At 41.4% G+C, this 20,590-nt stretch overlaps 1 protein-coding gene across 4 annotated transcripts; it reads left to right on the forward strand.

Annotated features, from left to right (window-relative positions):
• Nucleotides 1-1,614: 1,614 nt before the first annotated feature.
• On the forward strand, nucleotides 1,615-16,576 carry LOC133456914 (serine/threonine-protein kinase 38). 4 transcript variants are annotated; one of them, XM_061735621.1, is made up of 14 exons: nucleotides 1,615-1,658; nucleotides 3,469-3,606; nucleotides 6,434-6,485; nucleotides 6,958-7,080; nucleotides 7,928-8,011; nucleotides 8,111-8,234; nucleotides 8,921-9,075; nucleotides 10,304-10,415; nucleotides 11,520-11,581; nucleotides 12,245-12,362; nucleotides 12,445-12,568; nucleotides 12,729-12,824; nucleotides 13,790-13,884; nucleotides 13,985-16,576. In XM_061735621.1, the coding sequence occupies exons 2-14, from the start codon at nucleotides 3,476-3,478 to the stop codon at nucleotides 14,119-14,121; spliced, it is 1,413 nt and encodes a 470-aa protein (XP_061591605.1). In that variant the 5' UTR covers nucleotides 1,615-1,658; nucleotides 3,469-3,475; the 3' UTR covers nucleotides 14,122-16,576. The 4 variants fall into 4 exon arrangements, with proteins under 4 accessions (XP_061591605.1, XP_061591606.1, XP_061591607.1 ...); XM_061735622.1 differs by lacking the exon at nucleotides 1,615-1,658 and adding an exon at nucleotides 1,669-1,706; XM_061735623.1 differs by lacking the exon at nucleotides 1,615-1,658 and adding an exon at nucleotides 2,044-2,244 and having other exon boundaries at nucleotides 10,304-10,406.
• Nucleotides 16,577-20,590: the final 4,014 nt, after the last annotated feature.

Below are 20,590 nucleotides of genomic sequence, written 5' to 3' on the forward strand. Positions count from 1 at the left end.
CGCTGTTAAGACTGAAAAATCTCGAGGAAGGTCTAAAATCCGTGTTAAAAGCAAATGTTATGGGGTATTCACGATATGGAGAGAAAGGGGAATTAGAACTTTTTCAGATTTGTACATTAGCTGTCAACTAACATCATTTGCTCAGTTGAGCAAAAAATGTAATCTTCCAAACTCTCACTTTTTTCGCTATCTCCAAGTTAGAAACTATGTTGACGAGAACTGGACACACTTTATTGCTACTCCCATTACCCATTCTTTGAGACCCTTCTACTCCCCCCGGACTCCAAAAAGTTGATGTGCAAATTTGTAAGTTGCTTTACTAATCCGGTTTCTTCCGATTTTATTAGGGAAGCTTGGGCCAAAGATTTAAACTCTGAAATATCAGCAGAACTTTGGGAGGAAGCACTGTCTCAGATACACTGTTGTTCTATTAACTCACGCTACAGGTTAATTCAGTATAAGGTACTTCACAGATTGCATTACTCCAAAACAAAACGAAATCATATTTTCCCATTTGTGTCTCCTATGTGTGATAAGTGCCATGTTGCCGAAGGTTCATTAGCGCATCTGTTTTGGTTCTGTCCTAAATTGTACAATTTTTGGTTAGCCATATTTGACCTGCTGTCAAAGGCTTACTCTGGACTCATTCAGCCCAACCAGGAACTGGCCATCTTTGGATGCTCCACGGAGACGTCTGTTCTACCAGGAAACACAGCTTGCTCTGCAACTTGGGATGGTCGTGGCTAAGAAGTGCATTTTATTGAACTGGAAGTCTGCCCCCCCACCCACCTTTACCAAATGGCTCACTGAAATGCTGTCAGCTATTCAGATGGAGAGACTGTGCTTGCATGGCTCAAACAGGCCAAATAGATTTGAGAGAGTCTGGGGTCCTTTTCTGGCTCAGTGCGGGACATGATATCTAACTCTTTTCCACTCGCAAGAGACTTGTTTTGTTGTGTGTTTTTTCTGTGGTCACTTGTCTGACAGCCCCCTTTTTATTTGGTTATTCTCAAAATCAAAGTCAAAGTCAAAGTAGCTTTATTATCGATTCATCACATGTCAGACATACAAGGAATCGAGAGGACGCTTCCCACTTCCCTCGGTGAAACATATAAAGTGCACAGGCACAGGCACAACAGATAAAGATTTAAAAAAGATAAAGATAAAGATTTAAAAGATTTAAAAAAGAGTACAACACAGACATTTACTGGAACTGACCTGAGTGCAAGAGGCAATTTTTTTTTTTGTGTGCAGTATGTAAAAACAGTTTTATAAATATAAATATATTAAAAACAGTGAGCAGTAAATTAAGTGAATTTAAAGTGACACAGTGGTGATATTAAAAGAGGCAGTTGTTTCGTAGTCCTGAGTGTTCATGGGGGGGGGGGGGGGGGGGGGTTGGGTTTTGGGGGGATTTCAGTTCAGTTCATTCTTATTTTGTTATTAATTTTTTTTTCTTCTTCCTGTTCTGATGTTTGTTTGCTTTCATGTTGTGGGTTTTTCCTTGGGTAAAATGTAAAATGTAAAAACTATAAATAAAATATGAAAAAAAAAAAAATTATGAGCGGTTCGGGCCGCTAGATGGCACTGGAAGTGCAGCGGGGCTGGTGTGGTCGCTGCGGGAGCAGAGCAAGACGCGGCGCCGCACCTTCATCAAGGTAAGCGAACAAAGACGGACTACACCGAAACGGAACTAACAACTACGAGTTAGTGGCTCACACATATTCCTTAGTTATGTGTGAAATGAAACTACTTGCGGCAATCCTCAGTTATGTCATCATATGTACTAACAAACTAGTTGAGCTGGAGTTAAGTAGCCAACGTTGACTAGCTAACTTTCACTTAGCTGTTTGCTCAGAGAAGTTCGGGCTGCTCAGTTGGCGGAAATGAGAACAACTTCCTCTGGAGACTTTCAAAATAATAGTTGTTGAAAACGGGGGTCGTTCAGAATCACGTTTCCTTTGTTGAGATCAGATTTATTTTGAAGGAGATTTCTGGTTTCGTTCAGACTTCCTGCATCTAACTTGACACATCAGGAACTTTAATAGCTAACTAGCCTGCTAACACCAGTTAGCAGGTCATTTGTTTATGAAGCTTTAAGTCAAAGGAATCTACGCAAACTGACTTTTCTAATCACCGAGAAGGGCAGGTTAGTGATGAAGTACTCCAGCTAGAGGCTTAAATGGTGACTTATTCACTACATTTCACTCCTCAGACCAGTGAAACAGCTGCGTGTTGAAGCTGGTGAGTTTCACATGAAGGAAAACTAGTTTATCTTCATTTCTGCCGCACGATATTCACCACGAGCTCTCTTCAAAATATTTACATTTTAATATGCTCTTATCTTGCACATGATAACAAGCCTGTGGGGTTAATTTTGACAGCTTTCGAGTTTCCGTTTCTTAAAAAAAACAAAACAACTCTTTGACTGAAGAGTTGGGGCTGGTGGGAATGTGCTCTAGGCAGCTTAATGCTGTAAGGTATAGATAAATAGTTCAGAACTTGCATTTAATATTCTCCTTTTCCTCACTTTTAACATTTAGTGTAGAATTGCAAAACATGATTTTATCTTAAGAACGTCGTTTATAACCGTTTTGTAGAAAAAGGTCCATGTGAAAACGTCTAATAAGTACTTTTCCGTGCTTTAGTCAGTCAAACTACTTTAAATGATTTCCTTCTGTTGCTCAATAAAGCTGCTAAATATCTTTTTGACCAGAGAAGCTGCAGGTATGAATGGCATCAGCAGTCCTCTTGGTTTAAATTATGTCATACTCATCAGTGATTTGAGAAACTACATTCACTTGATGATTCATGGCTTATAATTATGCTATTTCTGAGTAAAAATGATGAAAACGTGTAGGAGGAGGGTTACACCATCACTGCTTGCGCAAATTACAGTTCCTAATTTCTTTACAATGTTATCATCACACGCTTTCGGTAAGATTGGTCTGCTCGGGCAGCATAACCATCTGCTTTCCTTCCTGTTTTAGAAATCCAACTGCCATCTCATTTCATAGTTTAAATTTTTTTAACACTGTTGTATGTTGTCACATCTGACCTTAGCAAGACTAATTTAAATGGAGCAGGTCTGGTTCTCTCTGTCAGGGCCTTTAACATATTCAGATTCAGAAAACTTTATTCATCCCCGAGGGGCAATTGAAGGACAACTGAGCAGCAAGACGTTGAAAATCTCAAATAGAACAAGAATAAAGAAGAATAAAAATTAACAGGGCATGTCTCCTTATGTACAAAAAAAAAAATATATATATATACGAATGTCAGAAAAATCTACAGCAGAGTGACTGTAGTGGTATAAGTAAAAATATATACAAGTATAAAGTGTCTGCTCCGTCCTCCCAAAAAACTACCACCTTTGTGACTGTGTTGCATCTAGAGCTGGATCGTGGGTCGATTCTTTGTTGACTAAATGCTTTTGCCTGTCTCACATGAGTGTTTGTGTCTTCCCAGGCAAAGCATGGCGATGACTGGCCAGAGCTCATGCTCCTCAATGAGTAACCACACCAAGGAACGGGTCACGATGGCCAAAGTGACCTTGGAGAACTTCTACAGTAACCTCATTGCCCAACATGAGGAGAGAGAGATGAGGTGAGGTTTCAGCTCTCAACACACTGATTATTTCAGTGATGACACTTATTATTATTTATTTATTTTTAGGTTTTTCTAGTGGGCCTTTATTCAAGTTGCAGACAGGAAGGGGGTAGAGAGAGAGAATGGGGATGACGTGCAGCAAAGGTGCGCAGGCTGGGATTCTAACCTGCAACCACTGCAGGAGGACTGTAGCCTCAGTATATGAGCCGCTGCTTAACCCACTGCACCACCGAGCGGCCCATTTATTATTATTATGAATAATAATTATTTTATTTTTTGGATCAATCACCAATCAATCAACCTTTTATTTATTTAGCACATTAAAACAACCAGCACACAGAGTAAAAAATTGATTTGACTGATTTGAACATAAAAACAAACAAAATTAGTTTCAAAGCATAAAATCTTAACTAAACATAAATTAGAGGAATAAAATAAAGATAAAGACACTTGTCAGAATTGTGTGACAGCGCTAACGGGTATGAAAAGCCATATTCTGAATGTATAGGTTTTAAACGTGATGCACATATTAGGAGGTATGGATGTTGTTGATGTCGATTCTCCAGAAATGAAAGAAAAACAAAAAAGATCAACTTGAATCACATTAATAGTGGCTTGTCTATTTGTCTGTCTGTCTGTCTGTCTGTCTACTTAAAGGGGACCTATTATGGCAAAGGGGACCTATTATGGCAAAAAATACCTATTTTAAACAGGCCTTGAATGTCTTAAAAACAAGCTTTTGATTGTTTTTGCTAAATAAATTAGAAATTCAGCCTCTGAGCCATGTCTTTATCTTCCCATTCTCTAACCTCATTATCTATGCGGGATTCTGAGTGGGCGGGGCTATGATAATGAGGCACTGTGCTGATTGGCTGCCTGAATGACGCGATACACCGCTACGAAAAAATAGTGGAAGCTCCGGCTGGTGGAGTTAGTTGTGGGCGTGGTTTCACGCATCGGAGGCCAACGCTCCCGTCATTACATAACGACCGGAGCAGAATCTGAACGGCTCGTAGAAGCCACATCACACTGATCCGGGCGGCTGTACAGACACTGCAGAATGTGGTTGCTTTCCTCCTTCTCTGAGTTGGCAGGCTCAGGGGAGACCACTTTATATATGTTAAAGCAAGAAAAAACCTGTTTTTCATAATAGGTCCCCTTTAACAGAGATAAGCATCCGTCTCATCAGGATGTGGCTTATGTCATTGAAGTTTGGGCTGGGCCACTTCCTCTTTTATTAAGTTGCATTTTTCAATCATCTATATGCTTCTTTGGGGCATTGATGCGTTGTCATTTTTCTATTTTTAATTGGACTTTTTTCAACTGTACTGATTAGGGCTGCACAATGTGATGAAAGCATGCAGTATGTGTGTTCATTTTTTTATACCTAAAAAATGCAAATGGATGTGTAATTTATATAAACTAGTACTTTAGTACATAGTGTAAATTTCTTTATGCTTTCGGCTAAAATCTTCCCTTACAAGTAAATAGCCCTTGAAGAACAAGAGTTTTCTGCAACAATTGTATTGACAGAAACGCCTTTTGTGTATACTTGCATCTAAATGGCATCTTGGGCAGTGAGGTCTATCTGCCAAATATGTTACTGACATTTAAAATGTTAATGCATAACACTTGGAAATGTTCTTTTGTTTTTGCGACACTTATATTTTAATGATAATGCATTTTCAGTATTTTTGAAGAGTCCTAGTACTGCTAGAATTGTTAATCCCATGCTAGATTTTTGCATGCTGGTTGGAGTGATGAAATAAAACGGCTACCAGGATAATGTTTATAATGTGGCGATAGCAAGGGGGACGTTGCATCACTAAAGCTGCCTCATCTTGAGAATAATTTGAGTAGTTTTATATATATTAAGGATCGATGCAGGTCTGCCAGCCACAAGATGAGTAGAGCTCAACGGTGCCTTTTTGAATCGGCAACAAAAGAACTTGAGCAATTTTTAGCTCAATGGCCCTGGCGGTTAAGTTGCTTATAAGACACTGTTCAAAATTCTCTCTTGTCCAGCATCGTGCTTGGTAACTGTCTTGTCTTCTTTTCCATCATTCCTCGAGTCTCTTGGTCTCCTCTCCCATGAAATCCACTGTAACTCTGTGAGAGGGCTCCATCATTGTTTTGTCACAAAGTGTTGTAAAAAGACGCACAGTTGTTTCATTTGATGACTAAAATGGGAGTCCGAAGTGATTTCGGTGGATTTGCCAGGGCTACTGATGGGAGACTGCTACTGTGAATTATGCTTTCAACTGAAATCAAAACTGATATTTAACATGGGGAAGGAAAAAAAAAAAAAAAATCTCTTCAGTATTGCTTTAATAACTGCTCTAAATCAGTGGTTCATAGTGCTGCAGCCGTGTCAGCTGACAAGCGGAGATTTCTTTGAGATCATTGTTTGGAGTGGATTTTGTTTGTGAAAAAAGCATTTGTGCAAATAAATGGCATATGCTAATTAGCCATGTGCGTGATCATCGTTGGGAAAACATATACGGTAGCTGTTGTTTGTGTTAGATTTCTTGCTCATCTGATGGGAGCTGATTAAATAAAAAATACTTTGCACTCAGTATAATTAGCTTAACATAATTTATAAAACTTCTACGGTTTTGCACAGAGGTGTCCATGTGTGACTGGCAGAGATGGCAGAGCCCCGTGCTAGTTTATTGTCCAAACTGATGAATCGGTGGCTTAAACCTTGTGGACATGTTATGTGTGTGGTCTTGGTAGCAATGCATGCAGGTTGCTCTTTATTTTTTCTTCCTTAATAGGGTTTTCATCAATTTCCTAAAAACTAATAATCACACTGTGTTTGCAGGCAACAAAAGCTGGAGAAGGTGATGGATCAGGAGGGTTTGGGTGATGAAGAGGTGAGCACCCCACTCACAACTGGAGTGTTACTCCAGTTCAGATTAGTAAATCGCAGTAGAATCCAGAGCTGTGGATATTCATCACTGTCGTCATTGTGTTTTAAAATAGACACAATAATTGTAACAGTGATTTGATTTTATTATTATAATTGCCATATATCCACCTGAGTTGTGATTTTATCTGTGAGATATATTATTTTGTTGTCCATGTTTTTTTTTTTATATATATATTTAAAAAAAAAAAAAAAAAGAGAGAAAAAAAATCATCCTTGTGGAAATAGCAGAGAATTTTAATTTAAACTGGGTTTGGATTAGTACCCTCAAACAACTTTTTTGATAGATTTTCTCTTCGTATCAGAAGTTGGCAGCATGACTTATGGACTTTTGGTTTTGTTTTGAAAAAGTATGCTAATGTCATTTTAGGTAACCGGTGAGCAGCAGTGTACTTAAACGTGTTGTCTGTTCTCCACAGAAACGTATGCGGCGTTCTGAGCATGCGAGGAAGGAGACCGAATTTCTGCGTTTAAAACGTACCAGACTAGGCCTGGAGGACTTTGAGTCCCTGAAGGTGATTGGCCGAGGAGCTTTCGGAGAGGTAAAATAAAATCATCTAATTATGGGATTTTGTTTTTCTTTTTAGTTTTTGCATGTATGTCAGTTGTATCCAGCTTGTAACTTGTAGCATGCATTTTGTATATGTATATTTTTTTATGCCCGTCAGAAAATATGGATTGTGTCTTAAGAGACGTTGCACAAATGGCAGGAAGGGTAAATCAGGGTGAAAATTTCCTGCAGAAAGAGTTGAAGTGGTTAGATTGTAGAACAGGACAGAGATCCAATGCTCGCTGAAGCTTGATGAGTGGCCCGTAGGTTTTTTCATGATACCCCGAGGTAGCCAATACAGGACTGTCTCAGAAAATTAGAATATTGTGATAAAGTTCTTTATTTTCTGTAATGCAATTTAAAAAAAAAAAAAAAAAAAAAAAAAAAAAAAAATATGACATACATTCTGGATTCATTACAAATCAACTGAAATATTGAAAGCCTTTTATTATTTTAATATTGCTTTTTATGGCTTACAGATTAAGATTCCCAGAATATTCTAATGTTTTGAGATAGGATATTTGAGTTTTCTTAAACTGTAAGCCATGATCAGCAATATTAAAATAATAAAAGGCTTGCAATATTTCAGTTGATTTGTAATGAATCCAGAATGTATGACTTTTTTGTTTTTGTAATTGCATTACAGAAAATCACAATATTCTTATTTTCTGAGACAGTCCTGTAGAGGTGAATGTGTCTATAGAGAGGGATTGAGATGAATATTATCTGTCCTAAGTTTCTTTTCGACAGTAAATGATGTTGATGTGTTTACGTGGTAAAATCCCACTGATCAAGCCTTCGATGGAGCCTTTTTCTGATGATTGCTGTTTTGTCTCCAGGTTCGTCTGGTGCAGAAAAAAGACACTGGCCACGTCTATGCCATGAAAATCCTACGCAAAGCCGATATGCTGGAGAAAGAGCAGGTGAAGTAGTAATATGCAAACACCAGAATGGATCTCTGACATCAGCTGGACTTCTTTGAAACCATGTGTGTGTGTGTGCGTGTGTGTTTCCGCCTACAGGTTGGCCATATCCGTGCTGAGCGAGACATTCTGGTGGAGGCAGATAGCCTGTGGGTGGTCAAAATGTTCTACAGCTTTCAGGATAAGATGAACCTCTACCTCATCATGGAGTTCCTTCCAGGAGGTAAAACCCTTTAAAACTGGTACAAAGTTTTACTGCTGACATTGGAAGACAAGTTCCTTTCATTCATAGTACATTAGCCTCTCGAGTGCTCATGCACTGCTGGTTTCATTGTGGTGTGGTAAATGCTCTCATCAGTAGATGCTACACAGTGTCTGTGGGCAGCATTGTATAACATTTTCTAATGAAATATGTTGTTCGTACGACGGCAAAACCTCAAGGACGGGGAAAGCATAACCAACCTAACCCTCTTCTACACAATACTCTTTAGATTAATAACGACACCCACTCGGTTCCTCTGAACAGCTGATCTTATGTCAAATTAACCCACTTCCACTGAACTTTCCTTCTGCAAAGTGACACGACTGGTTCTACTGTATGTCGGAAACATAATGGAAAAAAACCAGGTTCCACCAGTTCAGTTCAGTTGACATCCGATTATTGGAAAGCAGTGCATGTCTGATGAAATGAAATTGGGGTGGAAATTGTTTTTTCTTTTGATTTATTTTTACAAATGGCCTAAAGTTAAAGCATCTGCAGGTGTGCGTCTTTCATGACGGTCTTTACATTTCTAAAGTTGTACAACAGTTGTAAAAGACATTTATGAGCTGGTTGGAGGATAAATAGTTTTTTGCTGCCTTCTGGGGTTCAGCACTAACGTGACCGGGGTTTCTGCTGATATGCTGCAGGGGACATGATGACGCTGCTGATGAAGAAGGACACTTTAACAGAAGAGGCCACTCAGTTTTACATCGCAGAGACGGTGCTGGCCATCGACTCCATCCACCAGCTGGGTTTCATCCACAGAGATATCAAACCCGACAACCTCCTGCTGGACTCCAGGGTGAGTCGTGATGAACCACCTTTTCCATCAGTGATCATGTCTATTTCCTTTTCTTTTTAAATTTAAATTTATTTTAATCAGGCTTTAATCAGGTGTTGGTAGTCATGTGGTGGTGTCCCTTAACGGGGCCTATCTAATTTTTAAAATGGCTTTTGAATGACTCCAGCATGTCACTACAATCATACTGGAGCTGCTGCAGTGATGTATGTTACTGATTCAGTCTTCAAACCCCCCCAAAGTGTTGAGCTAATATGTTTCCACGGGTTTCTAGTCAAAAGACAGATATACAGCTAGTGTTCCTTTTTTTACGTTTGAGCAATCACTAGAGATGCACCGATCGAACGGCAACCGATGAGTATTGGGCGATAATGCCCCTATCGGTTTTGATCGGCGTTCTCAAAATAATAGTTCAAAGTAGGCCGATCCGGTGCGTGCATTCTCACATCTCAGACCCAGGTCTCCTAAGGGGGAGTAGCAGTCTCTACAGAGCATCAACACTGAATTTTACAATGTCTGAAAGGGACAACAAATTTGCAGTTTGCAAAGTGTGTGCAGTGGAGATACCCCGAAGAGGAATTTTATAAAAGAATTTCAACACAACGAAGCTGATAAGACATTTGAAAATTTCTCACACGAAGGAGTATATTGAGTTTTCAAAGTTGGCTGCCGCCAAGGCAGAGAAAGTTAGGAACGTGCAGCAATGCCGCTAACTCGTCTGTAACAGAGACTTATAAACGACAGCAACAACAGCAAGAAAAATAAAGAACTACATCGTAAGGTAATGCGTTTTGACCTTGGCTGACGTGTCGTAAATATTTCACAGATGAATGCCCACCGGAGTTATACCAGACTATATACAGTCACATCCAAGGCCTTACGCAGGACGACAGTCGTGTCAGACGGCTTCACGATTGACATTTGGAGCTCATGTGTGAAGAGTTTTGCTTCACTAACAAGAGTTTCCTAACACGTTTCCTAACAGCTTTCACAAAGCTTAATAAATAATTTTTTATTTTAATATTTACTTCCTTTTTCCACAGGAAAAATAAGGTTTATAGTTAATAACTTCAACTCTAAGAGAGTGAAATATCTGCTGTTGTCTGAGTTGCTGCAGTGCACGTTTTGTTGTACACACATTTCTCTCACCGGAGGATTAGCTCACCATGTTAAAAGCATCTTTGTGTGCTGTGGTTTAGAAGTTGTAATGGTGTGTTTTGTCTGTTTCCAGGGACATGTGAAGCTTTCTGACTTTGGTTTGTGCACAGGACTGAAGAAAGCACATCGCACAGACTTCTACAAAAATCTGAACCACAGCCTGCCCAGTGACCTCAGTAAGCAAAGTCAGGCAAAACCCTTCCTTTTTTTTAAACTTTGATTTGCATGCAGCCACTAACATCCACACATGCTTGTTTGTAACGTTTGTGTATTTTGTGCTTACTGGTGAATTGTCAGCCTGGTGAAAAATACTGTTACGTGTTTTATGAAGTCTTTTGCATGTACTCTGTCAGTTGGTCTTTATTTCAGTACCGAGTTGCTAAATATGTGTGCTCAAAGCTTAATCATTAGCTGGGCTGTAGCACTAGTATCACATATTCACTTCTGTGTTTGCCCAGCTTCCAATCATACAGCAGAGTTTTCTCTGAAATCCACCACAGAAATGACTATTTTAAAATGAGCATGAAGAAAAGAAAAAGCCCGAGTGCAAAAAAGTGGGTGTGTGTTTTTTAAAAATGAATCCCAGCTCGTATGTGGTTCAGGTCTCCTCTGAATTGTAGAAATTATTTACCCACGGCCTCCACAGCTTAGTATAATGTGTACGAGTCAGAGAATGCTTTATTTTGAAAATCGACTGGATTCTTTGTGCCGTTCTTGTGTATGACTTTCTGCCAACTAGATCTGTGTTTTAAATTGACAATGTTTAACCGCTGCTGAGGCCCAGAATAGACTGTTCTTTGTGGAGCTGAAACCACCTCGCCAGCTCCTCGGGTGGGACCACTCTTAATGATTATAATGATCAGGATTCACAACAGCTGGCGATGCCCAGGCGCCCCGTGGCGTTTCCACGTCCTGTGAGACCCAGGGGTCTGTTTTGCAAACCTGCTAACAGCATAAATGAACATTTGACTGTTTGTTTTGTGGCATCAACAAGACATTATCACCCTGTTGAATAAGGATTCAAAATAAATGTCTCTAATATAAAAGCCCGGTTCCCCCAGAAGGAGTTGATAAGAGATGATTTTACTAAAAGTTACCTTTTGTCAAGTTGTGCAGCTCACCTGTCCAGGAGTAGAACAAGCTAGGAACAAGCTCCAATGCTTATTGTAAATTCTTCTGTTTCCCTTTGTTTTGATAAATTTTGCCTAAAAAAATAAAATAAAACCTTAATTGTTCAGTTTTAATCAATCAGGGTCCTGTCTTCTAACACCGAGCTCTTGTTTTTGCAGCTTTCCAGAACATGAACTCCAAGAGGAAAGCAGAGACTTGGAAGAGGAACAGGAGGCAGCTGGTAGGTCTGAAGACAGATCTGAATATACTGTCTGCATTTTGGTCACATTGTACAAGAAGATGAGGTTAGTTCCAGATAATCTGTACGACGTGTCAAAACATATTTCACCCAATATAAATCCTAACAGTTTAATGACGTACCAGAGGGTCACAATGATTCTCCAGTGCAGATGGAGAACTTCAACTAAACTAATTAAGACTTATGGTGTGGGATATGCGCTGGGGATAATAGTTTTTATATTATTTTTACATCAGATCACCTTTGGTTATTGGAAAAAATTGTGAGCGATGTGAATAGATGTATATGTAGCCCAACATGTTTGTACAGTTTTTATGTAAATGCGCCATGAATGGTAGCAGGTTGTTTCGTGTTTGAGGAGCAGTCTGCAGTCAGATTCACCAGCTTGTAGTGGGAATGCGTTGCCTGTTCAGTGTAGCCACGGCGGCAGGATGGACGGGTATCGAGACCCCTCTTCAGGAAACTTCAGGTGTCAAATGGATAAAGAATAGATAAACACACTAAACTCACAAAGCTTTTAAAAACAGCTCCATGTAGGCATGACTTTTCCACTCGGCACGACCTGATTTTAAGTTTTTACTTAGTACACATTTATGCTAAAACGGCCTGTCCTTAATGTTCCTGCTGTTTCTGTCTCTCCGTTAGGCCTTTTCCACTGTGGGAACGCCAGACTACATCGCTCCAGAGGTCTTCATGCAGAACGGATACAACAAGCTCTGTGATTGGTGGAGCCTGGGGGTCATCATGTATGAGATGCTGATAGGTAAAGACCTGGAGGCTTGGTGGAACAGCTTATGTTTAGTTTTGTACGTATATGACACGTGTGTGGTCTGTCTGCTCTGCAGGTTACCCTCCATTCTGCTCAGAGACGCCTCAGGAGACGTACAGGAAAGTGATGAACTGGCGAGAGACTCTTACTTTTCCTCCAGAAGTGCCAATATCAGAGAAGGCCAAAGACCTCATTCTCAGGCAGGAACACATCTCTGTTCATCTTTTCCACTCTCACCTGTGTCCCAGGAATTGATCCTGCAGCTTTCCAGCTGTGTTCCAGTTTTGAACTCTTGATGGATGTTTTATTTCAGAAATGTCAGCTGTCAGTTTTTATAACCGTATACGACACTTTCTGTAGGTTCTGCTGTGAGGAGGAACACAGGATCGGTGCTTTAGGGGTCGAGGAGATCAAAACCAACCCTTTCTTTGAGGGGGTGGACTATGACCACATAAGGTGAGGAGGGTTTCTCTTGTATCATAGATATTTTCTTTACTCTTTTATTCACATTTGTCATCTTTTACTTTATCGTAAGACATCTAACAATCCGATAACCACATTGAGCATGTATGGACAACATTTACTGTTCCAGTATTGATTAAATTCACCAATTGTTATCTCTTAGAGAGTGCAACTACTCTGGCTAATAAAGAAATGCAATGATGGCAACTTTAGCTGCAGACAGATATTTAACGTCGGAATAGAAAATGATCCACAGTGTCCACTAGAGGGCTGCGTGGACCAGGACATGAGACAAGACGTGAAGACAGGAAAAACTTGTTTAACTTGCAGGGTCTGTGAATTATTTTTTTTTAAATATGCAGTGTACCTTTTTAGTGTTTAAAACCATCACCGTCACGAGCTCACTCACCTCTAAGGCAACAGGCTTTTATAAAGTCACAGCTTAAGCCACCGTAGACCTACTGCAATAAAACACTCCCTTGACTTTGTTCATAAACTCAGAATGAGCTTGCAAAGTCGTTTGGTGCGTTTGGATGATCACATATTTAATAATTATAATAATGAATTTAACTTATAATGCACTTTACATTCGATGAATCTCAAAGTGCTACACTTAGACTATTATTAATTCATGCCGCCCCATTTAGGGTTAGAAGCATCAAAAATAAGGAAATGAGCAGCGCCTGTGGCCCATTTGTGTCCTGCATGCCTGATGACCACCGCTCCAGCATCAGTGACTTTAATAACTGATGAGATGAACGTCCATAAAGCGCGCAGCAACAATACTTAGGCCACTTTACATGATCTGTTTAGTGTCTTAGAAGGAGAAGATGAAGAGAAGCTGGGAGTTGTCCAGTTTCTCTCCTGTATCCTCCCGAATGTTGCTCTTCCAGAGTTAGACGTTGCTAGTTATCGTCATAGTTATGTAGCCAGTCTAACCTTCATGACCTGTCCTGCAGAGAGAGACCTGCAGCTATTCCCATAAATATAAAAAGCATCGACGACACCTCCAACTTTGACGAGTTCCCTGATTCAGACATCCTGACACCAGCAGGTACGTCTCCCGTTGGGGATTACGAACGTCGGACTTTAATCTGAACCTGTTTTGCGACATCTGGGATGACCGTTGCTTTTCTCGTTGTCTTCTGCTTCAGTCACGCAGGTGTCCAATCAGACAGAGGCCGACCTGAAGAACAAGGACTGGGTCTTCATCAACTACACCTACAAACGCTTCGAGGGCCTGACCGCCCGAGGGGCCATACCGTCCTACATGAAGACAGGGAAGAGATGAATCCCAAATGACTCGTCCAGCCCCCTGCTGTGCTCGAGGAGACGTATGCCACCTGAGTGACGAGGCACTCTGCAAATGACAAAGGACTCATCTTCATCGTTGCTTTCCATAGGAACTCTGTTTCACCGTTAGAAACATGCTGCCTTCACTTTAATCCTCCTGAGGGTACCTTCCATCTTCTGCTCATGTCATGAGCCTGAACTGGAATTAAAATAATTCTATCCACTTCTTTTTTTTTTTTTTCCTTCACCAGTGGATGTAGTCGGATGTCTTTTACTCCTGTTGACCAGCATCATTTACATTCCCTCTCTGCAAACCAGCACCAGTCTGTTGGTTCTGCCAAGGGCTCTTATCCTTCTGAACCAGAACCTCCTCGCCGTCTGCTGTTTCATGTTGACTCTTCAACTCAAGCATTGAATCAAAGCGTCACTTGAAGTGAATCAGGTGCTCTTCAGGGATTCTGTCCAAATGTTTCCTGTCGTTTCCTCTGAGGCTTCTTAAGGTGACCAAACCAAAGACTGTTGGCTGAATGGCGATTCTGCTTGACCTCCATCACCCAACCCTTTTTTTTTTTTTTTTTTGCAATTTGGAGTTTGTACTTTTTACAGATTTTGAGATTTGCACAATTTGCTCTTTTCAAAAGTATGAAAATAGGAGAATTCTGCATTTTGTGGAGGAAAAAAAAACAAAACAACCACAAGTCTTGTTGCATTTTCACAGTGACACATGTATGTACAGGAACCTTCAGCACCTTAAGTGATGTGGATGAAACTGGTGTACAGTCCGGCCTGCAGCGCGTTGGACCGTGTTTTTAGGTTTGCTGTTTTTAAATTATCAATGAATCTCACTTTTATTTCCTAAATTTCTTCTTTTTTTTCTTATTGTCCAAGCAGCTGTCTAAAATTGAAGTTTATTTAATGTGAAAGTATTTGAGAGCTTTGAACCAGCAAATTTTCATTTCTTTAAAAGTGACCTAAAAGGAATATTTGAAGACAAACTGTTTAAGTTGGTGGTTTGATTGATTCAGTAATCGGAGCTCTCCACGTATGTTTGGCTTTAGTTAAATTTAGCTGCAGTTTCGATTTTTATTTCCAGATTAGTCTTTATTCAGTTTTCCATACTTTGATGGAGAACCTCCTTGATTTGTTTTTTTTTCTAAGCTGCTTTAGTAACCAGAATGCAGCTGAAACTCCCAGCAGCCTCCGAGTCGAGGCTTCTGCTCACAGGTTTTATGGTCAAATGAGGCAGAAAATATGAACCCGGATGAGAAGACTTAATATCCAACCAAAAGGAAAGGCGTCTGTGATAGATGCAGCCTATTTGGGAATAAATGTGGGGGTTTTTTTTTGGTTGTCTTTTTTTTCTAAACAAATGCACATGATTGTACATGTGGCACAGTGGTGCGATCTCCCCTCCGACCTGCGGTCCGGTTCCGTTTGTTTCCTGTTCCAGCTGCGTCCCATCAGATTTGGTTCAACTTCCCCGACGTCGTGCTGTTGTTGCTTTTGTTTTTTTCCTTTCTCTCCCGTCGCTTCTTCAGGTCATGCCTCTGAAAACGTGCACGTGAGGCGCTTTGTTTTACGTAACTCGGCATCTTCAGTTGACTTGACGATGCCGCCGCAAACATCCGGCGTGGACGTGCGCGTGCAAGCACAGGGCTCAACATTTTCCAGTGAACACAATATCCAAAATGCTGTCATTGAAAATGAATGTAAATGAAGTTTTATGCAGTCACGAGTTTTCTTTTCTTTTTTTTCTTTTTTTTTTTTTTTTAAATAACCATGATTACTTTGAAAATGCTGTTGCTGTAAATGAAGCCTGGACTTTTCATGTTTTCTTTTTATTTGAAGTCTTTGTCACATGAGGTATGTTGCTAGAGTGGAGGGTCGCTCCTGCCAGACCACGACCTCGACACACAGGAAGATGCGTGTCAGAGTAAAGAGTCGGTCGGACATCTTTCCATGTCATTTTACAAAGCTTTCGTGGCAGAAACGGCCCTCCTTCAGCTGAGTCTGAGGCTGTTTCCTTGTCTGTAATGTAGCATGTAGACGAAGAGCAGCACGTTTTAGAGGAGCATGCAGTGGAGCTTTTTTTTTTTTTACTTTTCTCTTGTGGCACAAGTCTTTGTTTTTAAACAGACTGCTGTTTTCCACATGCATTAACCAAACGGCGGAAGCTTAAAGCAATAGCGTGCATGGAGTGACTTGTTCTTATCGGTGATGCCGTGTGGGTGAGGATGTGATCAGGATGGGTAAGTGATGCTGACCTGGATGATGTTTTCTGCAAGGTCATGTGTGTACATGCTGTTGTGTGGCCGTGTAACACGTGTGCTCTGAGTGGGAGTGAGGGGCTCTGGGAATGTGGGTGTACGTTATTTAAACCACTGTACTCTGTGTAGTTTGTATGCCTGTTGTATTGTTTTCTGCTATTCGACAATGAATTACTCTGCACTTAACGTGTCGTGTCCTCATTCAGAGTCTTCCGGTGTCATTAGGACGACAGTGCGGGGCTCGGGTGTGTCGTTGGGATGAAATTGTAATGCACAAGTAAAAAAACAAAAACTTAAAACTCATTTATAAAGCTCGCCTGCGCACAAAACAGGGCTTGAAAGATGCGCAAGCCACCTTCTACGCAAAGGTTGGGATTTAAAAAGAAAAAAACTAGGAAAAAACAGAAAAATGTGCGTATCCCTACGCCAACCCTGACCCTCGCGCAAGAACAGTCTTAAAGGTATTGTGACATCATTTTTAACATGCTTTTAACACTATTAAAAGTCTTGGCCAACATCCCTCAAATGTGTCTAAAAGAGTGTAACAAGAAAAACTCTAGTACTCCATTCCTGGCTTTTTATGACAGTGTTTTTTTGCGCCGTGAAAAACACTTCCTTTCCCCCTTTCCTGTCAATCATTGCCCCGCTCCTCCTCCAAACCTCCTCCTCCAGCCATACGCTCACAGCGGCGTCGGAGAGTTAAGCCGGGAGCGACAGGCGAAGCACGAAAAAAACCAGGGGGGCGAACCACAGCAAACAATCATAAAAATAAAGGCATGCAAGCAGCACTGTCCCCTTGTCTTAAGTCCAGTCAGTGGCCGCGGGTCTTCTTAGCAGTTTTCCTCCGGTTATGAGAACAAAATAGGCTCTAAACAGCTCCGTGTTAAGCCTGATTTATGGTTCCGCGTTAAATCGACGCAGAACCTACGCCGTAGGGTTCAGCGTACTGTGCGCGTCGCCGCGTAACCCTACGCCGTAGGTTCTGCGTCGGTGTAACGCGGAACCATAAATCAGCCTTTATGGTGCGCTGGAGAGGAGAGGAGACAGGGAGCTGGGTGGAGGGGGCGGTGATTTAGCGGCCCTTTACGTAACGACCCGCCACCAAACCACATGCACCGTTTTTGCATAGTTATGCGGAAAATCCCAGAAAGCACACAATACACTGAATGTTAAAAGTTCGTTGTTTTTTGGGTGTAATTGATGTCAAGACACCCAACAAAACACAAAAAATCAAGAAAAATTTGTTTTTCATGTCACAATACCTTTATGATATGTTGAACTGGCGACGCAGGCGGTGATGAAATGGTGGTGAAATGAAGCCAGATTCATGTCATACTTTTAATGTCATCACATATCAGACTTATAATAGCGCTGATCGTCAGTCAGGACGCTCTGGTGCTGCTGCAGCTGCAGTGGACACGCCGTGCCGGGAACTTCCTCGTCACCCACCGCTTCCAACCGTAGAGTGACTGAGGACAGAACAAATGAGTGCCGGGCCACTCTATGGAGCCCCTAAAGGGACTCAGATTTTTTTTTTAAATATATCAGTTTTACGCACGCATGAAACCTTTACACGCGCGCGTTAAAACGACGCAGAGCCTACGCCGTAGGGTACGCGGCGACGGTTTTTTTTCTCTGCACCATCTGTGCGTGGCACTCACAGCGTTTAGCGCAGCAACGATGTGCTGCCACTCACTCGCTTTATTTTATACTATTTATATACTTTTTCTACTTTTACTGGAACCACCAAATAATGTTGTTTTCCTGGCCTCCACCTCATCAACAACATCTCGATCTCAGTCTCCGTGAAATTTAGTGGCACGGTTGCCCGGCTCGACACGTCTCATTCATCCTGACGCACAGCAGAAACAGGCTGCAGGAAGCCGCTGCGCATGCTCAGCAGGCTCATTTATATGTAAATACAGTCATGAACTATTTTGCACTGCCCATTTATGGTGTATGAAGTGGGCGTGTAGAGGGTGGGGATATGAGGCGAATTCACCTGCGCAACCTTCCAGCTGGACTGTGATTTATAAAGCGAACACTGCATGCAAGTGTGCGTGCACACGGTTTTATAAATCCGGATTTTCTTTTGCGCCCGCCATTTCCGGCTTTTGGGTTTACGTGCACTTTTAGTATGAATCCTACACACTCTTTTATAAATGAGGCCTTTAAATATCTTTAAAATATCCCATAACTGTGTCTGAACAGACAAACATTAAAGAACCGGTTCTGTGAAGTTGTCTTTATAAAATAAAACTAACATGTCACTGAAAGGTTGGTTCATACGAACTGATGTGACTCAGCAATGAATGAATAAAGTTGTTATTGAATGTTCAGGCTACTTTCAGTCTTATATCGAGTCGGCTGCAGGTGCTGCAGGACTCCGGTGATGGAGGCCGGGATCTAGACCAGTCTCTCCTCCTGTGGATGCAACACTGTTTTTTATTTCTCACGTTTGTACCTCAATAATCACGTTGGAACCACTTGCCTTTATTTCTGCAGCGAAGGAATCAGATCGTGATGCTTCATGTTTTCAATATAAGTTGAACACTTGAGAAAATAGATAAAACTTACATTTTCTCTTGAATAAACTAACTGGCAAATGTGTACTGTCTCTTTAAGAAGCTACACAGTTAGAAAAATACCCCTACACTTAACTCTTACTTTAACCTAATCACACATATCAGTTAAGCATTTGCATTTTTAATAAACACTGTATACTTTAAACTAAAACCCATTCACACCGTTATTTCCTCCACATATTCTCAAAATGAATACATGCACATCTGTTTTCTTACTGTTCTTACTGAACATCACTGGGTACGTGCATATGACGGCCCGCGTGCGTATGACGAACCCAACAAGCATGCTACATCATGTTTAGCTGACTAAATTCACTGGCTAAAGTTACTCTAGAGACCATCTGGTGCCATGGCCAAGAGGTCTAAGGTGCTTAAGGATTAAGGTTCCAGTGATCTCAGGGGTGTGGGTACAAATCCCACTGCTGCCATGCAATATTTAGAAGCTCTTTAATTCCTCTGATCACTTTTCTTCAGCTGCTTTTGATAAAATTTTATTTATTATTAAAGTAAAAGATTGGGAAAACACAAATAATGTATGCTGTTGTTGAAAAACCATAGTTAGTTTAGTTACCTGAAGAGGGAACGGGTCACCTCGTCTTCACACTAATTCACACAGAATCAGAATCAGAAAAGGGTTTATTAAACACACACAAGGAATTTGTTGTGGTGATTGGTGCAATACAATACAAATATAAAAACAAATATATAAGAGATAAAATAAAATGTATAAACAGAAATGTACAATATTAGGTTTTAAAGTGCCGGATATGAGTCTGTACAAAAGTTACAGGATTGGAATATTTACGTTAATGTAACGTAGAGTGGGATGGGGGGGCAGTCCTTGGTAGACGGGGGAGAGGGGGGACCGGGGCCTTGTTGATGAGGGCAGCTGAAGTCGGGAAAAAACAGTTTTTGTGGCGTGAGGTTTTGGTCCTGATGGACCGCAGCCTCCTGCCAGAGGGAAGAGTTTGAAACAGTTTGTGTCCGGGGTGGGAGGGGTCTGCCGCAATCTTTCCTGCACGCTTCAGGGTCCTGGAGGCGTGCAGGTCCTGGAGAGATGGGAGGTTGCAGCCAATCACCTTCTCTGCAGAGCGGATGATACGCTGCAGCTGCTCCTGTCCCTCACAGTGGCAGCAGCGTACCAGACGGTGATGGAGGAGGTGAGGATGGACTCAATGATGGCCGTGTAGCGCTGCACCATCATTGTCTTTGGCAGGTTGAATTTCTTCAGCTGCCACAGGAAGTACATCCTCTGCTGTGCTTTTTTGATAAGGGAGGTGATGTTCAGCTCCCACTTGAGGTCCTGGGTAATGGTGGTCCCCAGGAAGCGGTAAGACTCCACAGTGTCTGCTGGAGAGTCACACAGGGTGAGGGGGGCAGGTGGGGCTGCGTTCCTCCTGTAGTCCACTATCATCTCCACTGTCTTTAGAGTGTTGAGCTCTAGATTGTTCTGACCGCACCAGGTCACCAGCTGGTCCACCTCCCACCTGTAGGCGGACTCATCACCATCAGAGATGAGTCCAATGAGGGTGGTGTCGTCCGCAAACTTCAGGAGCTTGACAGACTGATGACTGGAGGTGCAGCTGTTTGTGTACAGGGAGAAGAGCAGAGGAGA

The sequence above is a fragment of the Cololabis saira genome, chromosome 12 (genome assembly GCF_033807715.1).
Source record: "Cololabis saira isolate AMF1-May2022 chromosome 12, fColSai1.1, whole genome shotgun sequence".
Lineage (NCBI taxonomy): Eukaryota > Metazoa > Chordata > Actinopteri > Beloniformes > Belonidae > Cololabis > Cololabis saira.

Bases quoted from the DNA above. Each gene is read 5' to 3' on its own strand.
- LOC133456914 (XM_061735621.1), top strand. From the start codon at position 3,476: ATGGCGATGACTGGCCAGAGCTCATGCTCCTCAATGAGTAACCACACC. The intron at 7,081-7,927 runs GTAAAATAAAAT...TTTTGTCTCCAG, and splicing joins GCCGAGGAGCTTTCGGAGAG to GTTCGTCTGGTGCAGAAAAA. The intron at 12,825-13,789 runs GTGAGGAGGGTT...CCTGTCCTGCAG, and splicing joins GTGGACTATGACCACATAAG to AGAGAGACCTGCAGCTATTC.